The 18,289-nt window shown below is 38.7% G+C and overlaps 4 protein-coding genes across 8 annotated transcripts; 2 read left to right on the forward strand and 2 right to left on the reverse strand.

The window, feature by feature from the left end:
- The first annotated feature begins 219 nt into the window (after positions 1–219).
- Positions 220–5,013, forward strand: LOC105189860 (SET and MYND domain-containing protein 4). The gene is made up of 4 exons (XM_011152225.3): positions 220–517; positions 1,576–2,467; positions 2,670–3,327; positions 3,426–5,013. The coding sequence occupies exons 1-4, from the start codon at positions 498–500 to the stop codon at positions 3,935–3,937; spliced, it is 2,082 nt and encodes a 693-aa protein (XP_011150527.1). The 5' UTR covers positions 220–497; the 3' UTR covers positions 3,938–5,013.
- On the reverse strand, positions 2,300–10,055 carry Drp1 (dynamin related protein 1). Of its 4 annotated transcripts, none has more exons than XM_025302321.1 (9): positions 9,350–10,055; positions 8,221–8,785; positions 7,870–8,117; positions 7,244–7,774; positions 6,996–7,154; positions 6,472–6,778; positions 4,759–4,970; positions 4,592–4,680; positions 2,300–2,364 (listed from the first exon to the last, which is right to left on the reverse strand). In XM_025302321.1, exons 1-8 carry the CDS (start codon positions 9,449–9,451, stop codon positions 4,624–4,626), a joined length of 2,181 nt encoding a protein of 726 aa, XP_025158106.1. In that variant the 5' UTR covers positions 9,452–10,055; the 3' UTR covers positions 2,300–2,364; positions 4,592–4,623. The 4 variants fall into 4 exon arrangements, with proteins under 4 accessions (XP_025158106.1, XP_025158107.1, XP_011150521.1 ...); XM_025302322.1 differs by lacking the exon at positions 2,300–2,364 and adding an exon at positions 2,401–2,419; XM_011152219.3 differs by lacking the exon at positions 2,300–2,364 and having other exon boundaries at positions 4,371–4,680; positions 9,350–10,054.
- Positions 10,056–12,271: 2,216 nt separating this feature from the next.
- On the forward strand, positions 12,272–13,442 carry LOC105189861 (peptidyl-prolyl cis-trans isomerase). 2 transcript variants are annotated; one of them, XM_025302325.1, is made up of 3 exons: positions 12,273–12,518; positions 12,614–13,091; positions 13,384–13,442. In XM_025302325.1, exons 2-3 carry the CDS (start codon positions 12,644–12,646, stop codon positions 13,386–13,388), a joined length of 453 nt encoding a protein of 150 aa, XP_025158110.1. In that variant the 5' UTR covers positions 12,273–12,518; positions 12,614–12,643; the 3' UTR covers positions 13,389–13,442. The 2 variants fall into 2 exon arrangements, with proteins under 2 accessions (XP_025158109.1, XP_025158110.1); XM_025302324.1 differs by lacking the exon at positions 13,384–13,442 and having other exon boundaries at positions 12,272–12,518; positions 12,614–13,282.
- Positions 13,443–13,558: 116 nt separating this feature from the next.
- On the reverse strand, positions 13,559–18,280 carry LOC105189862 (sodium/potassium/calcium exchanger 4). Its single transcript, XM_011152230.3, has 9 exons — positions 18,142–18,280; positions 17,068–17,292; positions 16,624–16,811; positions 16,382–16,529; positions 15,865–15,966; positions 15,363–15,422; positions 14,948–15,157; positions 14,627–14,728; positions 13,559–14,076 (listed from the first exon to the last, which is right to left on the reverse strand). The coding sequence occupies exons 1-9, from the start codon at positions 18,278–18,280 to the stop codon at positions 13,742–13,744; spliced, it is 1,509 nt and encodes a 502-aa protein (XP_011150532.1). The 3' UTR covers positions 13,559–13,741.
- Positions 18,281–18,289: the final 9 nt, after the last annotated feature.

The raw sequence follows: 18,289 nt of genomic DNA on the forward strand, positions 1-18,289 counted from the left end.
CCAAAACTGGGACATAAGACGTCTTTAAGACGACTTAAAGATATCTTATTTTCAGACATCTTAAAGACGACTTAAAGATGTCTTAAAGACATCTTATGTCCCAGTTTTGAACATATGTGCTGTCTGGTTACTAGCAATACACTATGCTAGCACATACACTTGCATTTATAATGATCTCATTGTCATGGTAGATATCAACGACGAGTTTTAGTAATTTATTTATTTTTAATAATTATTAAAGCATATATTTGTACATTCTATCGGTGCGCAGAGGACAAGTAGAAGAAGGGACAAACCAGAGGCCATCCGTCGTTTCGTACGACTTCCTGCAGGCTAAATTGTCGCATTTCGAGAGAGGGGACAAATGCACGCGGAACTTTCAGCCGTAGCATCTAATTTTAGAATCCATCATACCTGTGTCTCCATTTCGAGGGCAGCGGAGCCCGTGGGTGTAATGTTAAATACAAAATCGACCCGTTCCGACAGCTATTACGAGAATGTCTCTGGCGAAAAAGGGGTAAGTCAGCTTAACGATTCCGGCTGCTAATAGAAGCCGGAAAGTCGCTTGTCCATCATTATTCAGTCAGATCTATTTATCTTTCCTGAGTAACTTATGCACACATGTGTACTTTGTAAGACGACGAGCTTCTCTAACGAGAGACATTCCGTTCGTCGATGACTGGAGTAACGTCGTCGTGTGTGTTCGCGTCTCTGACCAGGTCGGCCGTCACTTGTACTATTCCGGTCTTCGATTAAATTTACAGCGGTAAATTTAGAGCAATAGGGAAATCTAGCAGAGGCTCGTCTGCAGAAAATTCAGCTTTACCAATCGCATACGCGTGCGGTCCAAATACGTACGCTTGGCGAGAACAAAACTTTCAGAGAGCTTCACCGGCGTGCAAATTCGCGTGTTTTCAAGCGTGCACGTACTACGCGATAACGCGATAACGATAAAACGATAATACGCGTTTAATATGAGTTATCGGAGGGCGATATATATATATATATATATATCTCGTTGTCGCATTAGCGACACATACAACAATATGAAATGTGCAGCGAGAAGTGGAAATATCTAATGTACACAAAATCCGGAAATTCCTTCCGCGCTAAGCGAGACTTTCCATCGATCTGATATTCATTGAAGAACAATGACGGGGAAGTCTCCCGCATATATTTCGTAGTATTCTTACACAAATGGATATATTATGACGATTACGACATTATAAGCGGACGATTATGTCATTGATTTGTACGAAGAAGAATTTGCTCAGTGTTGCTTCCACTGCTGACTGCCCGCTTACTCTGTGCACAGCTTTTATTTCTGTAAAAAATAATCGTTAGTTCAGGTCGATTATAGCACGTAAATAGGCACAATGGTCCTCGCCGTTTGTCAGTACGTTTGCCTCGATAATGTCGATGATTACAACATTTCATTCATATGTTCGTTTACGTCGCACGGAAGCATCTCGCGAGTTCACGCAGCGCTCACACAAATTCGACTCGCGAGCTCTCTTAGAGAATTCCATTTGCGTTTCCATTCCAACACATTATCTAACGCGTTGTGTGTTGCAGAAGCATCTCGCTCGACGAATTCCGCAGTGCCGTGCACAACGCCGTCTCGCAAGAGCCGCTCGCGACTCGATTCGCCAAGTTCTCCACGTGCGGCGACAGGCGAGGAATGGTCGAGATGCTCATGAAGATGCCCCATGTAACCTGGTTGAAACTGGCCGACTCGTACCGGAGTAAAGACGACGCGCAGGCCGCGGGATTGTACGAGAGATCGCTTCAGCCGACGACGCAGCCTGGCGACGACGAGCAGCACACGGAGCAGATCGGCATGCGTAATGATACTCTCACGAAAGCACTGTTTGCGGCCAGTGCGAGTGGTAGAGTGTTCTTGGATGCGCTCTGCGAGCGCGCTAAGCGCTCCTACGGCTTGCGAGCTTACACGAGCTGCCTGAGAGACTGCGAGTGTATGCTGGCGCTTCCAGCGAGCTTCTATAACGCGGAGAACGTTAAGTACTTTGTACAGCGTAGGAAAGAGTGCCTTCAGCTGGAACGGGAGAGCTCTAAGAAACTGGAAGCTGCGTCCATGAGGAAACGCAGCCACAGGAAGGCGTCCTCCTCCTCTTCCTCCTCGTCCTCATGTCGCTCCTCCTCGATCGCTCCTAGCCCGAGGACACCGTCATTCGGGAAATATTGCGTCACGACGGTGCCCGTCGTCGACGGTAAACGGCACAGTTGTCTCGTGAGCTGTCCGGATAGCGTGACGCTTCGATTCGACGTGGCCAGGGGCCGGCATCTTGTGGCTACAAGAGACATCAGACCAGGAGCTGTACTCATTGTTGACCGGCCGTTTTCCTATAGCACGGACGCATCGGCTCTCATCAGGAATTGTTTGCATTGTCATGCCACACTTAAATTAGAAAACAGCGTTAGAATACCGTGCCGTAATTGCCAAACAGTTAGTAGAAGAGCGCATGATTACACCCGCACGCATGCACGTGTCATGTATTACAGCAACGTTATTGATTTATATATATTATTTGTACATCTATCTTTTGTTCACTTTCTCATTGTATCTCTTCCTTTTTCTCTTGCGTGCTCGTACTTGCGCGTTTGGACGACCGCCGCCGATACGAATCTCGCTCTTTTCGTTTCGCCAGGTGTCCTTTTGTACGGAAACGTGTCGCAAGGAAGCGTGGCAGAGGTATCACCGCTACGAGTGTTCGGTGTTCGACTACTTCTTCGAAAGCGCCCCGAACGGTGAGTGTCAGCGAAGGTCTCACCTTTTGCTGGCCTACCGAACGACAGTCCTACAAGCATTGTCGGTGGATACTTCGAATGACACGAGTGAGACGAGTTGTGTCTTAAATTCTGATTTCCTGCGCTATCACGCCAACGGCAACGCGAACGCTGAAGATGATGACATTAGCAAAGAATGCGCAGATTTGGGCACGAAGAAGCCATATAGCCCCCTCGATTATCGTACGGTGTACCAACTGGAGACACACTACGCCGATATGGGAGCTAACGTAAAACTGATTCGAGCAATCGAGGCGGTCTTCCTCGCGAAATGTCTGATTTTCGTGCTAAGCAAACTGGACGTCGTCTGCACGAAGGAAACGTTCGTTCCGTTGGCCGTGGCCATGCTACATCACTTGCAGGCGATCGATTGCAATGCGTACGAGATCATCGAGAACGTTCACGATGAAGCGACACGCGTCTGGGAACCCAGGAATATCGGCGGCGCGATTTACACCACGGTCAGTCTTGTGAATCACAGCTGTTATCCTAATGTGGTACGTCACTCTTATCCGAACGGTAAGTTACCACAATTAAGGGGAGAAAGATCGATCTCGCAGATTGATCAATATGAGAGGTCGATTGTGAAGATGGTTACACAAGTTATGTTCTTACAGGGATGATCGTGGTCAGAGCACTGCGCTCCATCAGCAAAGGGTGTGAGATATTCGATTGCTATGGACCGCAATTCCTCAGCGAAAGCAGACTGACCAGACGCGAGTTCTTATGGAAAAAGTACCGATTCCTGTGCGAGTGTAACGCGTGCACACACAATTGGACATTTCCGCTACCCGACACTATAAATTATAAGTGTACAGCGTGCTCGGAACCGCTCGATTTCTCGGCGACGAATGCAAGCGTCGCGCAAATGGTAACGCAGCAACAATGTACCAAATGCGAGAAGATGATCGATCTGCGGAAGATTGAGAAACAACTTCACAGGTCGATTCAGAAGAGATTGAACGCCATCGCCAAAATGTATGAAGGCAATTACAAAGACGCGATGCCTCTGTTACTCGAACACGCGCTCTTTGTGAATAAATACTTGGCTGAGCCCAATATAGAAGGTATCAAGACAGAACAGTGTATCGTTCAGTGTTACAATTCTCTTGGCTCTACCTCCGTGTAGCAATCTTTCGGCCCATTTATGTACATGCTGCTTGTACAGCAGTGTAAAACAATTATTTGGATTTCTATCGTGAGATTACGAAAAAGAGAAGAAAATTGCGACACAACCATTCACTAAAAGTGAAATTCTCTAACTTTCTATTTCGAGCAGGGAAAACGCACAAATAGAAAGAATAACGAATACGCGATAAAATGCTCCTCATTCGTTTAAGTAATCCTGTCGTTAACAGCTAGCATAACTCGAAGCAATGTAAGAATATATTAAGTGACAAAGAAGCACGTAACAACGTAAAATGCATAACACAGAAAAAATCGTTCAAATATGTTTCACAATTCGGTACAATAACATATTACTGATGTGGGCGCGCGTATAATAGAGTAACCAGTAGAAAATCGTGCCTAAATTACATATCCTGATTCAAACAATAATTTGATTTTAGTTGCACAAGTGCGTGTTTTTTATGCACAATGCTATGCCTCCTTCATGCTCATACAATTAGGTGATGAAATATATATCTCACGGATCATTGCGATTCAATGACACCTTACTTGCATGAAAGATACGAGTTATGTACAGTGGTCCGGCATATACATTGGTAAATTACATCCTTTAACTTATTCATTAAAACACAGGTATGCAATACCTATACTCAACTAAAATCCTATGGCGTAAGGATAGGCATTCGATTACCACATGTGCGTCTCTCTAATTTCGCTAATGATGTGACCGGCTTGAGTCAATGCCTGTGGAATCACAGTAATTGTTAGAGGAGAATTTGCGCACAAAAGTGTACATATAAAAATCTATGCAATGTTTTTTACCTTAAGCATATCTGCTGCTTCCTTACGCCTAACGGCGATGTGTTTACTTTCGTTCAATAAGACTTCAGCCTGATCCGACTTATATAAATGCGTGACAAGCTCACTTTGTAGATTATCTTTCACGTAGTTGACTAGGAAATGCATAACAGCCTTTGGTACACTGTCCTGAATGGACTTTCGTACGATATAAAAGTATGACTTTATGAGTCTTTCTGTAAATGATCAATAAAAATAAACGAGGTATAGAAACATCAAGTTTATATGATACATATATATATATATATATATACATACAGGGTATCTGTAAAGTCCGACCCCATCCCTGGATCTCGGAATTTTAAATATGGAAAAATATTTCAGACAAAAGTTGTAGGATATTGAGGAGGGGGACATGATAAAAATATGGACTTGATCTTGAGTGGCTTTATCAAGGCTAGGTCAATGTGATCGATGTTTTCTTAAATGGAACCTCCTATTTTTTATTGCATATTTTTGTAGCCCTTGTCGAGACGTTTTCAAAACACTACCTATTTTTGTGTCTTGCGCAAGCTATTCCCAAAATATGAAGCTTCAAAGTTGACATACCGCCGGCATTCGCATTACCCAAGTTGTACCGCGTGGAGGTTGCACGGTCGAATTTATGCCTCTTGTGTGTGCGTGTGTGTGTATATGTATGTCTGTCTGTTTCTCCTTTCACAAGATTTCTTCTTGTGGGGTTATTTAAAATCAATAGTTTTCAGAATGCTTCCAGATACAATCGAGGAACTCCGAAATAGGATAGTTGTAACTTATAGAGATATTTCTTCTCAAACATTTCAGAATGTAAGGAGAGAATTTCACGATCGCTTGTTTCACTGCATGGAAGTTAATGGTGCTCATTTTGAGCATTTTCTGCAGTAACGGCAAGAAAATAACTAATGTAAGAGGAAGGAGAAGAGGAATGGTGGAGAGAGACAGTGTGTGTGTGTGTGTGTGAGAGAGAGAGAGAGAGAGAGAGAGAGAGAAAGAGAGAGAGAGAGAGGGGGAGAGAGAGAGAGAGAGAGAGAGAGAGAGAGAGAGAGAGAGAGAGAGAGAGAGAGAGAGAGAGAGAGAGAGAGAGAGAGAGAGAGGAAGAGAGAAGGGAGGGAATTTTGACTGAAGAAACACATACATATAAAATTGGTTCTTTTTAGAGCCATAACACACGCACACACACAATGGAGAGGGTTTGGAGTTAAAAAATACTACGGGAGTGACGAATCGTGGGGTCCTTATCTCTACTGTGACACACACACGCACACAGACAGACACACATACACATGCACACGCACACATAAGAGGCGTAAACCCGACCGTGCAACCTCCACGCGGTACACCTTGAGTAATGCGAATGCCGGTGGTATGTCAACTTTGAAGTTTCATATCTTGGGAATGGCTTGCGCAAGAAACAAAAATAGGTAGTGTTTTGAAAACGTCTCGACAAGGGTTACAAGAATATGCAATAAAAAATAGGAAGTTCCATTTAAGAAAACATCGATCACATTGACCTAGCCTTGATAAAGCCACTCAAGATCAAGTCCATATTTTTATCATGTCCCCCTCCTCAATATCCTACAACTTTTGTCTGAAACATTTTTCCATATTTAAAACCGTTTCCGAGATCCAGGGGTGAGACTTTACAGATACCCTGTATATATGATATAGCGCAATACAATACAGAGCCATTGTACTTACCGATAACATCACAGTCCTGTTGTTCACGATCGCTAAGTTTTCGGGATGTCTGCATTGGCACAGCAGGGAGTAAGTTAATTGATTTTTGTTGTGGGGATGTTTTCTGCATATCGACTGAATTGATGCCAATATTCGAAATATTATTGCTCTCGCGCATTCTGACTGGAGAACCGTCCGTGGAGGTAGCTAAGTCTGCTTTCACTTGCGGTAATAAGTTACTTAGTAGCCAGTGATTCTGCTGTCCTTGCTCCTTCGTCTGATCAGAAACAGAGTTTATCTCGTCTTGATTATTGCTTGATTTTATATTCTGTTAGAAATATAGTTTACTATTAGTCACAAGTACACCACAATGTAAAAAGTGGTGGGTGGGTGATAAATAACAAATAAATAAATGGATGAATGCATATCTTTGTGCATCTATACATATTCTGTTGTTTACATTATATCTTAGATCTTATTAGATGTTATGTACATACAGAAGATAAACATCTCCAAAGCAATATCGAGTGGAGGTCATTACTTACTGCGTCTACTGGGACAATAGTACTGCTTGTTAAACGTTTGTTGTGCTTCAAGTGATCATCAGCACCTTTCAGCAATGATGACACAAGTGCTGCATCTTTGTGAAAGTCGGGATGCTTAGTGTTAATGTATGCCAATTCTATGGCGACGAGGTTTTCCACCTTTTTCAAGAAATTAAAGTCCAATAGTAAATGTTAAAAAGGTAAGTATAGATTGCAAATACAAGTGCACGGCGAACGTTTTAATTTACCATTGCATTGGTAGTTGGGAGCCGTCTACGAAGCAATTGTGTCACAACATCAACAATACGCTCGTGCAACTTAGGGAAACGCAGCATTTCTTGCTGTACTTCAGTGCCACAATGTTGTATTATACTTTGCATCTCCTCGTGTACAAGCTCGACGCACCGTAACGAAGGTTCCTCCAATCTTCGTATTTGCCGTTTGACTAGTAATTCGAAGGAAACTTCTGGCACAAAGAGAGCTGGCCTCGGACCAGTCGCATTGCAAATAGCGGTCAGTATGTCCGTTTTAGTAAGACCTGCTAAGGGATGAATCGAATCGAGGGTTTTACCAAAGGTCTCATGAAATATGTAGCAAATACGAGCACCACCGCACAGTTCCGTGGTCTCTATGTTCCTGGCCGTGCCTTCTATAGTGGCGCAATAGCTACTTGCAAATTTCGTGATAATCTGTAGCAAGGTTTGGCTCTTGTCTCCTACATCCTCGCCGTAGGAATTAAGTAGAGTTTGAAATTGCGCGACCATCACATTCACTCTCGTCTATTTTCGAAGAACATAGTTTCTATCAAATCATATTCTTATTTCGGTAGCTTTTACTCGATCATATTCAGAAATTCAACTATCAATATTATTACCTTCAATTCTGGCAGGCAATCTCTAATATGGTGCATCAGTAAGCGGTTGAGAGTCTTTGCTAGGTAAGGGGTGCCATTTCTGTTTGCCAATGTTGGATATTTACGTTGTAAGAATGTAGCCTCATCTTTCAGTGCTTCCTGAATGCTTTTGTTGTTCATTATATCTTGTTGAGAACGATTAACAACACCTATAATTCCCAATTTGACTGGAATGACTCTACCACACAGAATATCTATGGCATCAGTTCCTAAGAGGATAAAGAATATATTCAATAATACTGTCAGACACAATATTATGTTACGCAATACACATTTTAGATACGTTGAAAACTACAGTAGATAAATGTATACCAGCATCCATGAGATCCAATTTTGTAACAACAGCCAGTGTTCTTCTTCCATCTGGATCAACATCTTTACTGAGCTTTAAACTTTCGCTTGTAGCCATATCAGTGTTGGCAGTGACCACTGCTAAAATTATAGAATTGGGATTACATATATACTTTAGTACAAGCTCACGAATTTGACTTTCAATGTCCTCTGGCTGGTCACCTACTGGTACTTTTGTAATACCAGGTAAATCTATGAGTGTCAGATTAACAACAGATTTCGAATATATTTTGAGATTAATTGGTTCTGGGCAAATTCCTTTGTTTATTCCAGCCATTCTATCAGTTTCAGCCTCGATCTCTGAGCGAATATCATCAAAATCTCTGTAAATCCTATTCTTCGTGTGAAGAAATGTTCCCCATTCGTCCAAGTCCAAAGTCCCATTCTCTGAGCTTCTGTGTTCCCGATCATCCTTTGGTGTGTATACAAGTTGTAATATTAATGGCCGCCGTGTGACAATACCAGTTCCTCGTGGTAGGAAAGTACGACCCACTAAGCTCTCTATTACAGATGATTTTCCAGAACTCTGAAAAATACAAAATACCATGACTATGCAATATTCAAGAACATTTACGACATATCTTCATTTGACTCGAGTCCTTTATGCCATCACCAAAATAGGACTCAACCAAAGATAAAGATCAGAAATCATAATATTTTAGCTTTTAATTTATCATCTAAAATTGATTTCATACCTTTTTATCATTTTGATTTGTACAGGTGTCGAGAGATATGAAGCTCTGACTATAATACTTGATATATAGTCAAGGGACTATAATCCCCTGACTATAATACTTATGAAAAATTCAAACTCATCGAGCAACGAGAAACCTACCACGGGTTGCGCATCATTCGTAACAAAGAAAGAATCTCAACACAATGATTAAGCAACAGCTGATACAGAGACCCGTTCGTTTCAAATACATTCTCGATACTTCGGACACTTTCTTTCCCTTCTCTTCTTCCAAGACCCGAGTACACAATTACATTTTAAGTACAAAGCATGATGTAAATACAGCATGATGTAATTGTAACATAAACAGATTTGATCGTTAACGGCTTTCAAACAGGAGCAAAGCACGGCACTAACCTGCGTGCCCAAAACGACGATCTGCGGCAGCTGTATTGCGTCAGAACCGACGGTGTTGAATACATCCTGCAATTTGTTTATCACAGGTATCAGAGCTTCCATGGTAATGCGAATGAATGAGCGTTTAGGAGAACGATGAATCGATTCGAGTCGACAGTCCCAGTTCGTCGGTCGGTTACAAAGCCGGTTTGAGAATTGGTTTCTTGATTGTTTCTCCTCTATGTGTCGACAACCATGAATCAGGCGACAGTCGTGAAATACCTTGCACCGCCTAATGTTTTTTTACGACCCGACGACACAACGATGCTCTCTGAGGAAAGTTCTTTTTATTTCGGATCACCAGCAGAAGAACGCGCACCTGACTCCTCAGCCGCTCCGCGCTTCATAATCCAACACGCTTGCGCACACTTGATTGTATAAGAGAGCAACGTACATATGAGAATCTAATGGCATGTCACTTGTGTGCGCACTGACACGAGTCATCACGTAAGTTAGTTGTGTGCGACACGTAAGCCTATTGTTTCCAATACAATACTTACTATATCTTATAGACACATAACACGGGAGAACAATTGCGATATTACTTTCGTTTAAACGCAACCGTTCGAGTCTTGCTCGAAGCAGGCAGACAAGAACGTAGATAAGAACGAAGTTTTTTACATATTGACGTATCAATCGAATTTGCGTATGTTCCCAATTTAAGTGCTTGCGGCACTTCAAACTTTATTCCTTTGATTGAAATGACGTGTAGAGATTGTCCGCATAACGCGAACGATCATCTTCATAAATATGCATCACACAATATACTGAATCACTCGACGCTAATAATAAGCCCCGAGCGTGTGGATTGTTGAGATATATGGATTCAGACGATTAATTCGTTTGAAAATTTTACATTTCGAAACTCATTTAACTCACTTGACAATTTTATTTCCGTTTGCAACTATTATCACATTATATTGTGCACAAAGTTTTTACGTTTCATGCAGAGTGTGCTTGCTTGACATTATGTAATATAAATAATTATAAAATATATTGTTCAGTTTTACGTAATCCTAAAATCGAGTAATTTGTGATAATATCTTATAACCCGAGTGATTGCGCAGCGTTTGTATGATTATACATAATTATGACTGTATAGCTTCCAAGCATATATCAACCGTATAATTCTTTCCTCATATTTAACATTTAATACAGATAGCGATATGAAGGTGAAATTCTTTGCATGAATTTGCGACGAACAACAAAAAAAGCTACTTACAGGCTTCCTTTTGAAATTTATTGACGATATTAAAATATCACTATTAATATCAGTACAATTTAATCGTTTCTATATATTGACATAATTTTATTGGAATTTAAAGCTATAACTTGAAGACTATTAAAACAAATCTTTAAATTATAGATTAAAATTATGGCTTTATTTTTTTGACAGATGTTTATTCTGTTTATATATTATTTATATTTTTATTAACAATTATCGTACACAATCGTAACTATTTCTCACCTTGAACGCTTTATATTTCGGAACGTATCTGTAGAATTAAAACGGAGAGAACATTCATTTAAATTGAGCGGATTGCAACGCCATATTGATGTTTAGTTGCTCTATTTTACTTGCAGGTGGCAGAAGATGTTGAAGACATGTAGAGATCCTCTAGTAAGAAATGCGTAAACTTCGGTCGTTTGCAAGAATATGGTGAGCTCATGTGTGACATGTGTGATATGCTTGTGAGTGTATATATATATATATATATATATAAAGCTAGCAGCATACGGTGCTTGTTTCGTGCTGGATGAAAATACTGCGTTCTGATTCCATTCATCTTCAGAAATGCACCAATCAGAATGCAGTATTTTTATCTAGCAAGCAATCCAGTACGAAAACAAACACCGTGTACCGCTGGCTTAAGATTAATATATATAGAATGTAAATATAAATATAAATTGCTGATAATTATAAGTGATATTAATGCAATATTATAATAAAATATTACTTCACATAAATTGTAAAATACATGTGAGAATTGAAAATATTTTAACATAGTCATATTCATATAGGAGAATTATCTGAAGTATCAGCTTAAATAATGTTTAAAAGAAATAACTGTCTCCGAACATATGAAATCTTTATTTAACGGTTATGAACAGGATGATCGTCAATTTCTTGATGGCTTTTCTTCTTTCTGTTTTACATATTTATAAATTTATTGAATTAACTTTACGTAATTCATCTTTACCACGCCTTTAATAGTAAAATACGATTATTTCATTGGTTCCGCCATGTTCTTGCAAAGTCGGCCAGGACCAATCCCGTTGCAGTCAAAGATTGCGCATCTCTTAAGCCAGCGGCACACGGTGCTTGTTTTCGTGTTGGATTTCTTGCTGGATGAAAATACTGCGTTCTCATTAGTACATTTCCGAAGATAGATGGAAATGCACTAATCAGAACGCAGTATTTTCATCCAGCAAGCAATCCAGCACGAAAACAAGCATCGTGTGCCGCTGGCTTTAGCTAGAGGCACACGGTGCTTGTTTTCATGTTGGATTGCTTGCTGCAAGAAAATACTGCCTTCTGATTGGTACATTTTCGAAGATAGATGGAAATGCACTAATCAGAACGCAGTATTTTCAACCATCAAGCAATCCAGCACGAAACAAGCACCGTGTGCCACTGACTTTAGAGTGTATTACAATATTCACTGCCTGCATTGAAAATCTATAATATACGTGACACAAACTATGTATTTTCAGTATTGGCAGTAAATTTTGGAACACAGCCATACTAGAGGATCTCTAATGGAGGATTCACACTGCGTCCGATGTCCGACGTACGACATCCGACATCCAATAGCAGAACAGTTTTCTAATGGAGAATTGAATTCTCCTATTGGATGTCGGACGTCGTACGTCGGACATCGGACGCAGTGTGAATCTTCCATAAAGGCATGGTCATATGTTCCAAATATTCAAATGGATTTGTATGGCATATATAAAGCATGCGTGCGCAAACAAAATAAATAATAATGAAATTTATCGATGCTAATTGAACTGTGCTATATATGTGGAATTAGACAATCAGGGATAATAATCAAGGATAATAAATCTTTTCTTGTAGATTTGGGTTGGACACGAGACAAAGTTACACATAGTAACCAAGCACTGTGAGGTAACATTTTATTCTGATTATATTAATTTTATTTATAAATAATTCAGCTCCATCTTTTCTTTAGTAACATTCCAATTAATTCCTATTATGTTCAGCTTTAATTTGTGAAAGGTTACAAGCGTACTATGGGTTTACCGAGGGTATACTTTGACATAACTGCAGATGACAAGTCGTTGGGACGAATTACTATGGAATTACGTCCTGACATTGTGCCGAAAACATCGGAAAATTTCCGCGCGTTATGCACAGGGGAAAGAGGCTTCGGTTACAAAGGAAGCTACTTTCATCGTGTAATTCCTCAATTCGTTTGTCAAGGAGGTGATTTTACAAATCACAATGGTACAGGCGGAAGGTCTATTTATGGGGAAAAATTTGAAGATGAGAATTTTGAACTCAAACACACAAGCTATGGCATATTGTCGATGGCAAACTCTGGTCCAAATACAAATGGTTCACAATTCTTTATCACCACTGCGAAAACACCTTGGTTGGATAATAAACATGTTGTGTTTGGTACTGTTGTTCATGGAATGGATATCGTGAGGAAAGTTGAAAGTTATGGCTCGCAAAGTGGTAAGACATATGAGAAGATCATGATAGCAAATTGTGGTCAATTGTGTTAAATAAATTCATATATTATACAATAAGATTTATTTAGATTTCTTCAAATGCTCAATATAAGTTTTAATGAAAACTTCTAAAGCTATATATGTAGAAAATAATATTTTTAATAAACAAACAAATCTTGTAAAGAAACTAAATTGTATTTTAATAGTAATACTATTGCCACTAATATTAATGTTAATTTAATACTAATATTTTTAACATTAAAACTAATATCAATAAATACTACAAATCATTACAGTCTAAACCTGGAAGAGTCACTACACTTTCTTGAAACTAGTATCTCAAAATCTCAGCATTATATTAATATTATTGTATCATTAATTGTATTAGCGATTAAACAGTATATATTGTGTTAAATAGAAGAGCTAAATTTGTATAATTAAATCTATAGATTATCTATAAACATGTGATGTAGAAATTAGTATATAATTCATGTCTGTATAGTTTGTCATAGAGAAAGAGGGAAAGACATTGCGTAAACATTTTTAGTAAAAAATTAATTATTGTAATATATAAGCGTACATAGATATCAACAAGAGATATAAATATCGCCTTATATCTACGAAATCGACGTAACACAGATTTAAATAATGGCGCTAGTCAGTGCATACTGGTAAATTAACGACGAAAAATGTGTTGAGTTCTATGACAGATGCGAATATCAAAAATATAACGTACATAATAAAACAGACCATTCCGACTGTACGATTTAATTTGAATTTATTAAGGAACAATGCTCCGTATAGGATAATTAACGTAGAGAAAAGAGATACTGAGCTGTATACTAGTCCCTGAGAATTAATTTGAACGTAATACTCTCCAGGTATTTTTGGTAATAACGCAGCTTTTACGAACCACGGCAGTCCAAGGCATAGTAACACATCGAATACATTCGATCCAATTGAATTACTTATCCCCATAGCGCCGTGACCTGAAAGAAATTTAAGTTTTGATATTTGATGCATGAAGCTCTCATGTTGAAAATAAAAGTCATATATTTATATGATTTAGAGATATGTGAATCAAGAATTTTTATATCGAATCGAATCAAATCGAATCTCATTTTTTAAATTCGATTTCGAATCGGATCGAGTGAAATCGAAACGAATTATTAAAAAATTTAACATGACTACTAAATATGCAAATAATGATGAAAGATTTTAATATGAAAAGGAATATTGATATTGTAATATCATCTTAAAATAAAATATATATTTAAATATTTAAAGTTATTTATAATTAAGTTATTAATTATAAGTTAAGTTAATTACAAGTTAAGGGTTCAAATATACAGACCCGGGTGGCCCGTTTTGTAGCTGATGCGCGCAAACGTTAATTTTAATTATTTGATTCGTATTCGAATCTTTGCGATTCAAAATTTTCGAATTATTCGGACTCGAATCATAGGGATTTGGATCGAATCGAATAGTTTGCACATCTCTAATATGATTGTATGTATATATATATATATATATATATACCTTGATTCGCGACAATAACGCTGGATACTGCTTCAGGTACACTCATTCCTGCCGCAAGAAACGTTAAACCCATAATAGAGTCAGGTATTCTAAAGGTATCGCCTGAAATATAAATACAATATTAATATAACTCAACAAGAAACTTGTAAAAGATGTCTAAAGAACATCTCTAAATATTAAGATGTTTTTTAGATATTTTCGCAATGCTCTTTTTGGATATTTATTTTTGAAAATTCAATATAGTGATTTTTATGTTTTTTTCGTAGCACAGAATTAAATAGTATCCGCGAATATAGATATTCAATCGTCGATGACACGTACCGATAACGGTGATGACCCATCCAATAATGTAAGACGAAGACGCGATCCACATCACGCACATGAGAAATGTAAAGGGATACCAAGTTTTTAACTTGTTTCTTCTACAATCGGGAATAGTGATGAGCAACACCAAGTTAATAGGCCAGGTGATAATCCACCATATTTTTTCGCATGTCGAATTCGGCCAACTCGTCATATTCACAATTTCGACTAAAGACAAGTATGTACGATATTAGAAATATTTTATGTTACATATGGCCTATTTGTTTATTTCATAGGTACTCGAACTTAATATTTGCATTAACGCGTGTGATGCGACTTAAAGACGCTGTAAGTGGAATGATTGCATATTTGTAGTAAAATTTTGATTTCATACGAGAACATTACAACATGTTATATTCTATAGAGTACATACGTGATTCGTCATGCTCACTGGAATTAAGTTCACATATCTCGGTGTCTTTTTTGACGAAGTCTACCAGGTTTCATCATGAAAGATAGCCAAGCATGAGATTACATTTCTTACGAGTAGTTATCGAATGCAATCCCTGCAAAGAGATACGTGGATTGAAAAGAAATGACAGGGATTTATTCTGTGAAATAAAATCTCTAATTTACAAGGTCAGACATTAGCTTTCCAGATTCCGGGTGCCTTTTCTGTCTTTTCCTGTTCTTAACATAGAGAAAATAAATCTTTTTTGATTAACAGAAACTTTCCCGTAGAACAAATCAAAACAAGGAATTCGGCAGGTAAAAATAGAAAGAAATTTACAAATATTAGAAACAATCTCCGATTCCTGAAGATTAAAATGATTTCACAGAATGAAATTGCATCAATTTCTTTTAATTCACCTATTTTTGCAGAGGTTGTATTTAATGTGTATTTAAGAAAATACGTTGTAAGTTATATAACTTACTATTTGGCAAGAGGGGGCTTGTTTCGCAGATATTCGTGTACTTTTTCCTTCTGGACGTTAGTCGTCTTATGAAACGATTGATGCGATCGTTGAAGCACATTGCTGAAAGCACAAATTTGGACTAAAACTTCAGTAACTTTAACGATAACTATTCAGAACAGTGAGAAATTACGAGATGTCAACATTTGTCTATTTCTTGCTATTTGTCTCTTTCAAAGGAAGGATATTTATGTTAAAAAGAAAAAAAAAAAAAGAGAAAATCTTTCAACAAACGGCTATACACATTATTCGCCATGGGATGTTGTGTAAGTTTCAAACAAAATATAAAAATATAAGCTTGGAGTATATATTGCTCGTTGTATATTCTCAAATTCGCTAGAACGCTATCCCAGATCCAAAGTGAATAATTCTTTTCAGGCGAGTGCGTAAAAAGCTCGAGTCGTGGATCCTTTCTACGTGAAACACGAATTTGTTTGAGTAGCTTATTTTAATTCGATTTATTTATCATATATATCACCTGATATATAAAGAATGTAACAGAAGACCAGGATAAGCGCCTCGTACCACTCGATACGTCCATCCCGAAGAGTCAGTATCAGGAGGATAACCGTGAAGGCGTACGCCAGCGTATCACGCGACACGGGCCACCACTCCAAATTCAACACCTACGAATATGATAGTGATAAGGGGATTATGAGTGGCCGTTAACAATCGAGAAGCAAGAAAAAGTATTGCGTCGAATTGCGCCGTTATATTTACTTGATTTGCGAACAGTGCGCAGCACGCTGGGACTGCCAATATGTTGAACACCGCCGAACCGACAATAGTGCCTACTCCCAAATCACCTTCCGTCACGAAGGTACCAATGACGTTGATGAACAATTCCGGACTCGAACTTGCAGCTGCCATTACGGTTGCGCCGGCCACATCCTCAGTGACGTTAAGCTCTGCCAAGACATTTCGTTTCGTTTTATTCGACGCAGCCGCGAGCGAAAAAGTAGAGCAAACACTACGAGTAAAATTAACCGACGAAGAAGAAGAAAAAGAAGCGATGCGATGCGCGATACGGCACGCCAAACTGCACTGGCTTACGCTCGTTACAACGAAACGGAGAGACAAGCCGCAGTGAGAGAGAGAGCGATATTTACACAAGAAAACGATGCATTTTCTGAATAATCCTTTCGGTGTTTCAACGGTACTCACTGTCGCAAATTTTCTTAATAGAGGGAACAAAATAGTCGTCGCAGACAATGGCAAGTAATAAAAAGAGATAAATAGCGATGACGAAGTGGACAATTATAAATCCTGCCTGTCTTTGTTGCCGTGTAAGCCCGTCGGACGGGAAGTCTTTGATAGCTGGCAGCGTGCAGTTGTAACTGTCATTCCATTGCTGTTCGAGTTCGCTCGTTTGCAGCAATTTGCGTCCTCCTGAAAATACAAAAAAGAGCGTTGTTTGTGTAAATGCAAAAGAGGTAGATCACGGGGCAAATTGGGTGGATACGTTCGGCGAGATGTTTAGTGCTGATAAATTAGAGATTACGGACGAATAGATAATGATCACGGGTCGAGCATTGTGCTGCGCACTTCATCTCACTTGGGTTACATTTGTACGAACAAGAAGGGTAATAAGATATTTCAAAATCATACACACACATGTAGAATGTCCCGAAACTACAGTATCCTGTGTGTGAAGTTTAATATTGAAGTCGACAATTCTAACAAAAATTTTGAAACGGCAATATTTTTAAGTTGAAAGTTAACGGATGATCTTATAAACTGAATTAATTTCAAAAAGCTAGATGAAAAATATATATTTTTAGCTACAAGTAGAATATGCTTAAAAAAGTTTTAATCAAAAATCTATATACACACATACACGCGCGCAAAGATATACAATGTTAAGAATTGGAAAGTTGTGAAAGTTGTGAATTTTCCTCGACATTTTCGTATTAAAATTTTTTGCTCTAATGAAATTACAGAAAATGCTATTTTACGATCGTAAATGAGACACGCTGTATAGTAAGACAAAAAAAATTATATTTTTACTTTGCTTTGGTAGAAGAAGAAAAAGCGCATTGTAAAATTTCTCTTTCGCACAAAACTCACATTTCATTACAATAAATAGTCTTTAGCATTAGCATCTTAAAATCTTTCGATTTTTGCAGGCAATTTTTGAAAACAATTCCTCGGGCTCCTCGGTCGCTTCTGCGTTCCAGCTGAACATACGCACGCAGGCAGGGGAGGAGTCTGTTATACATGTATTATCAATATACTTACGCCAGTTCGCTGTGTTGCCTGTGCTCGTCGAGCTATCAGAGAAAAATCCCATCATACTGATGCAAAGGAAGTACATAGTCGGTATGGCTATAACGAAAAATATCCGGTATCCGACCATATGTTTGTGCCGCTTTGCCATCTTTGTGTT

The sequence above is a fragment of the Harpegnathos saltator genome, unplaced genomic scaffold (assembly GCF_003227715.2).
Source record: "Harpegnathos saltator strain DR-91 unplaced genomic scaffold, Hsal_v8.6 scaffold485, whole genome shotgun sequence".
Lineage (NCBI taxonomy): Eukaryota > Metazoa > Arthropoda > Insecta > Hymenoptera > Formicidae > Harpegnathos > Harpegnathos saltator.

What these genes read in the sequence shown, in the direction of transcription:
- LOC105189860 (XM_011152225.3), top strand. Translation starts at nt 498, where the DNA reads ATGTCTCTGGCGAAAAAGGG. An exon ending in CGTGCCGTAATTGCCAAACA is followed by an intron (nt 2,468 to 2,669) that starts GTTAGTAGAAGA and finishes TCGTTTCGCCAG; the next exon opens with GTGTCCTTTTGTACGGAAAC. An exon ending in ACGTCACTCTTATCCGAACG is followed by an intron (nt 3,328 to 3,425) that starts GTAAGTTACCAC and finishes ATGTTCTTACAG; the next exon opens with GGATGATCGTGGTCAGAGCA.
- Drp1 (XM_025302321.1), bottom strand. Translation starts at nt 9,451, where the DNA reads ATGGAAGCTCTGATACCTGTGATAAACAAATTGCAGGATGTATTCAAC. An exon ending in ATTGGATCTCATGGATGCTG is followed by an intron (nt 8,118 to 8,220) that starts GTATACATTTAT and finishes TTATCCTCTTAG; the next exon opens with GAACTGATGCCATAGATATT. An exon ending in TCCCAACTACCAATGCAATG is followed by an intron (nt 7,155 to 7,243) that starts GTAAATTAAAAC and finishes TTCTTGAAAAAG; the next exon opens with GTGGAAAACCTCGTCGCCAT.
- LOC105189861 (XM_025302324.1), top strand. Translation starts at nt 12,644, where the DNA reads ATGGGTTTACCGAGGGTATACTTTGACATAACTGCAGATGACAAGTCG.
- LOC105189862 (XM_011152230.3), bottom strand. Translation starts at nt 18,280, where the DNA reads ATGGCAAAGCGGCACAAACATATGGTCGGATACCGGATATTTTTCGTT. An exon ending in TATTAAGAAAATTTGCGACA is followed by an intron (nt 16,812 to 17,067) that starts GTGAGTACCGTT and finishes ATGTCTTGGCAG; the next exon opens with AGCTTAACGTCACTGAGGAT. An exon ending in AAGCCCCCTCTTGCCAAATA is followed by an intron (nt 15,423 to 15,864) that starts GTAAGTTATATA and finishes GAAACCTGGTAG; the next exon opens with ACTTCGTCAAAAAAGACACC.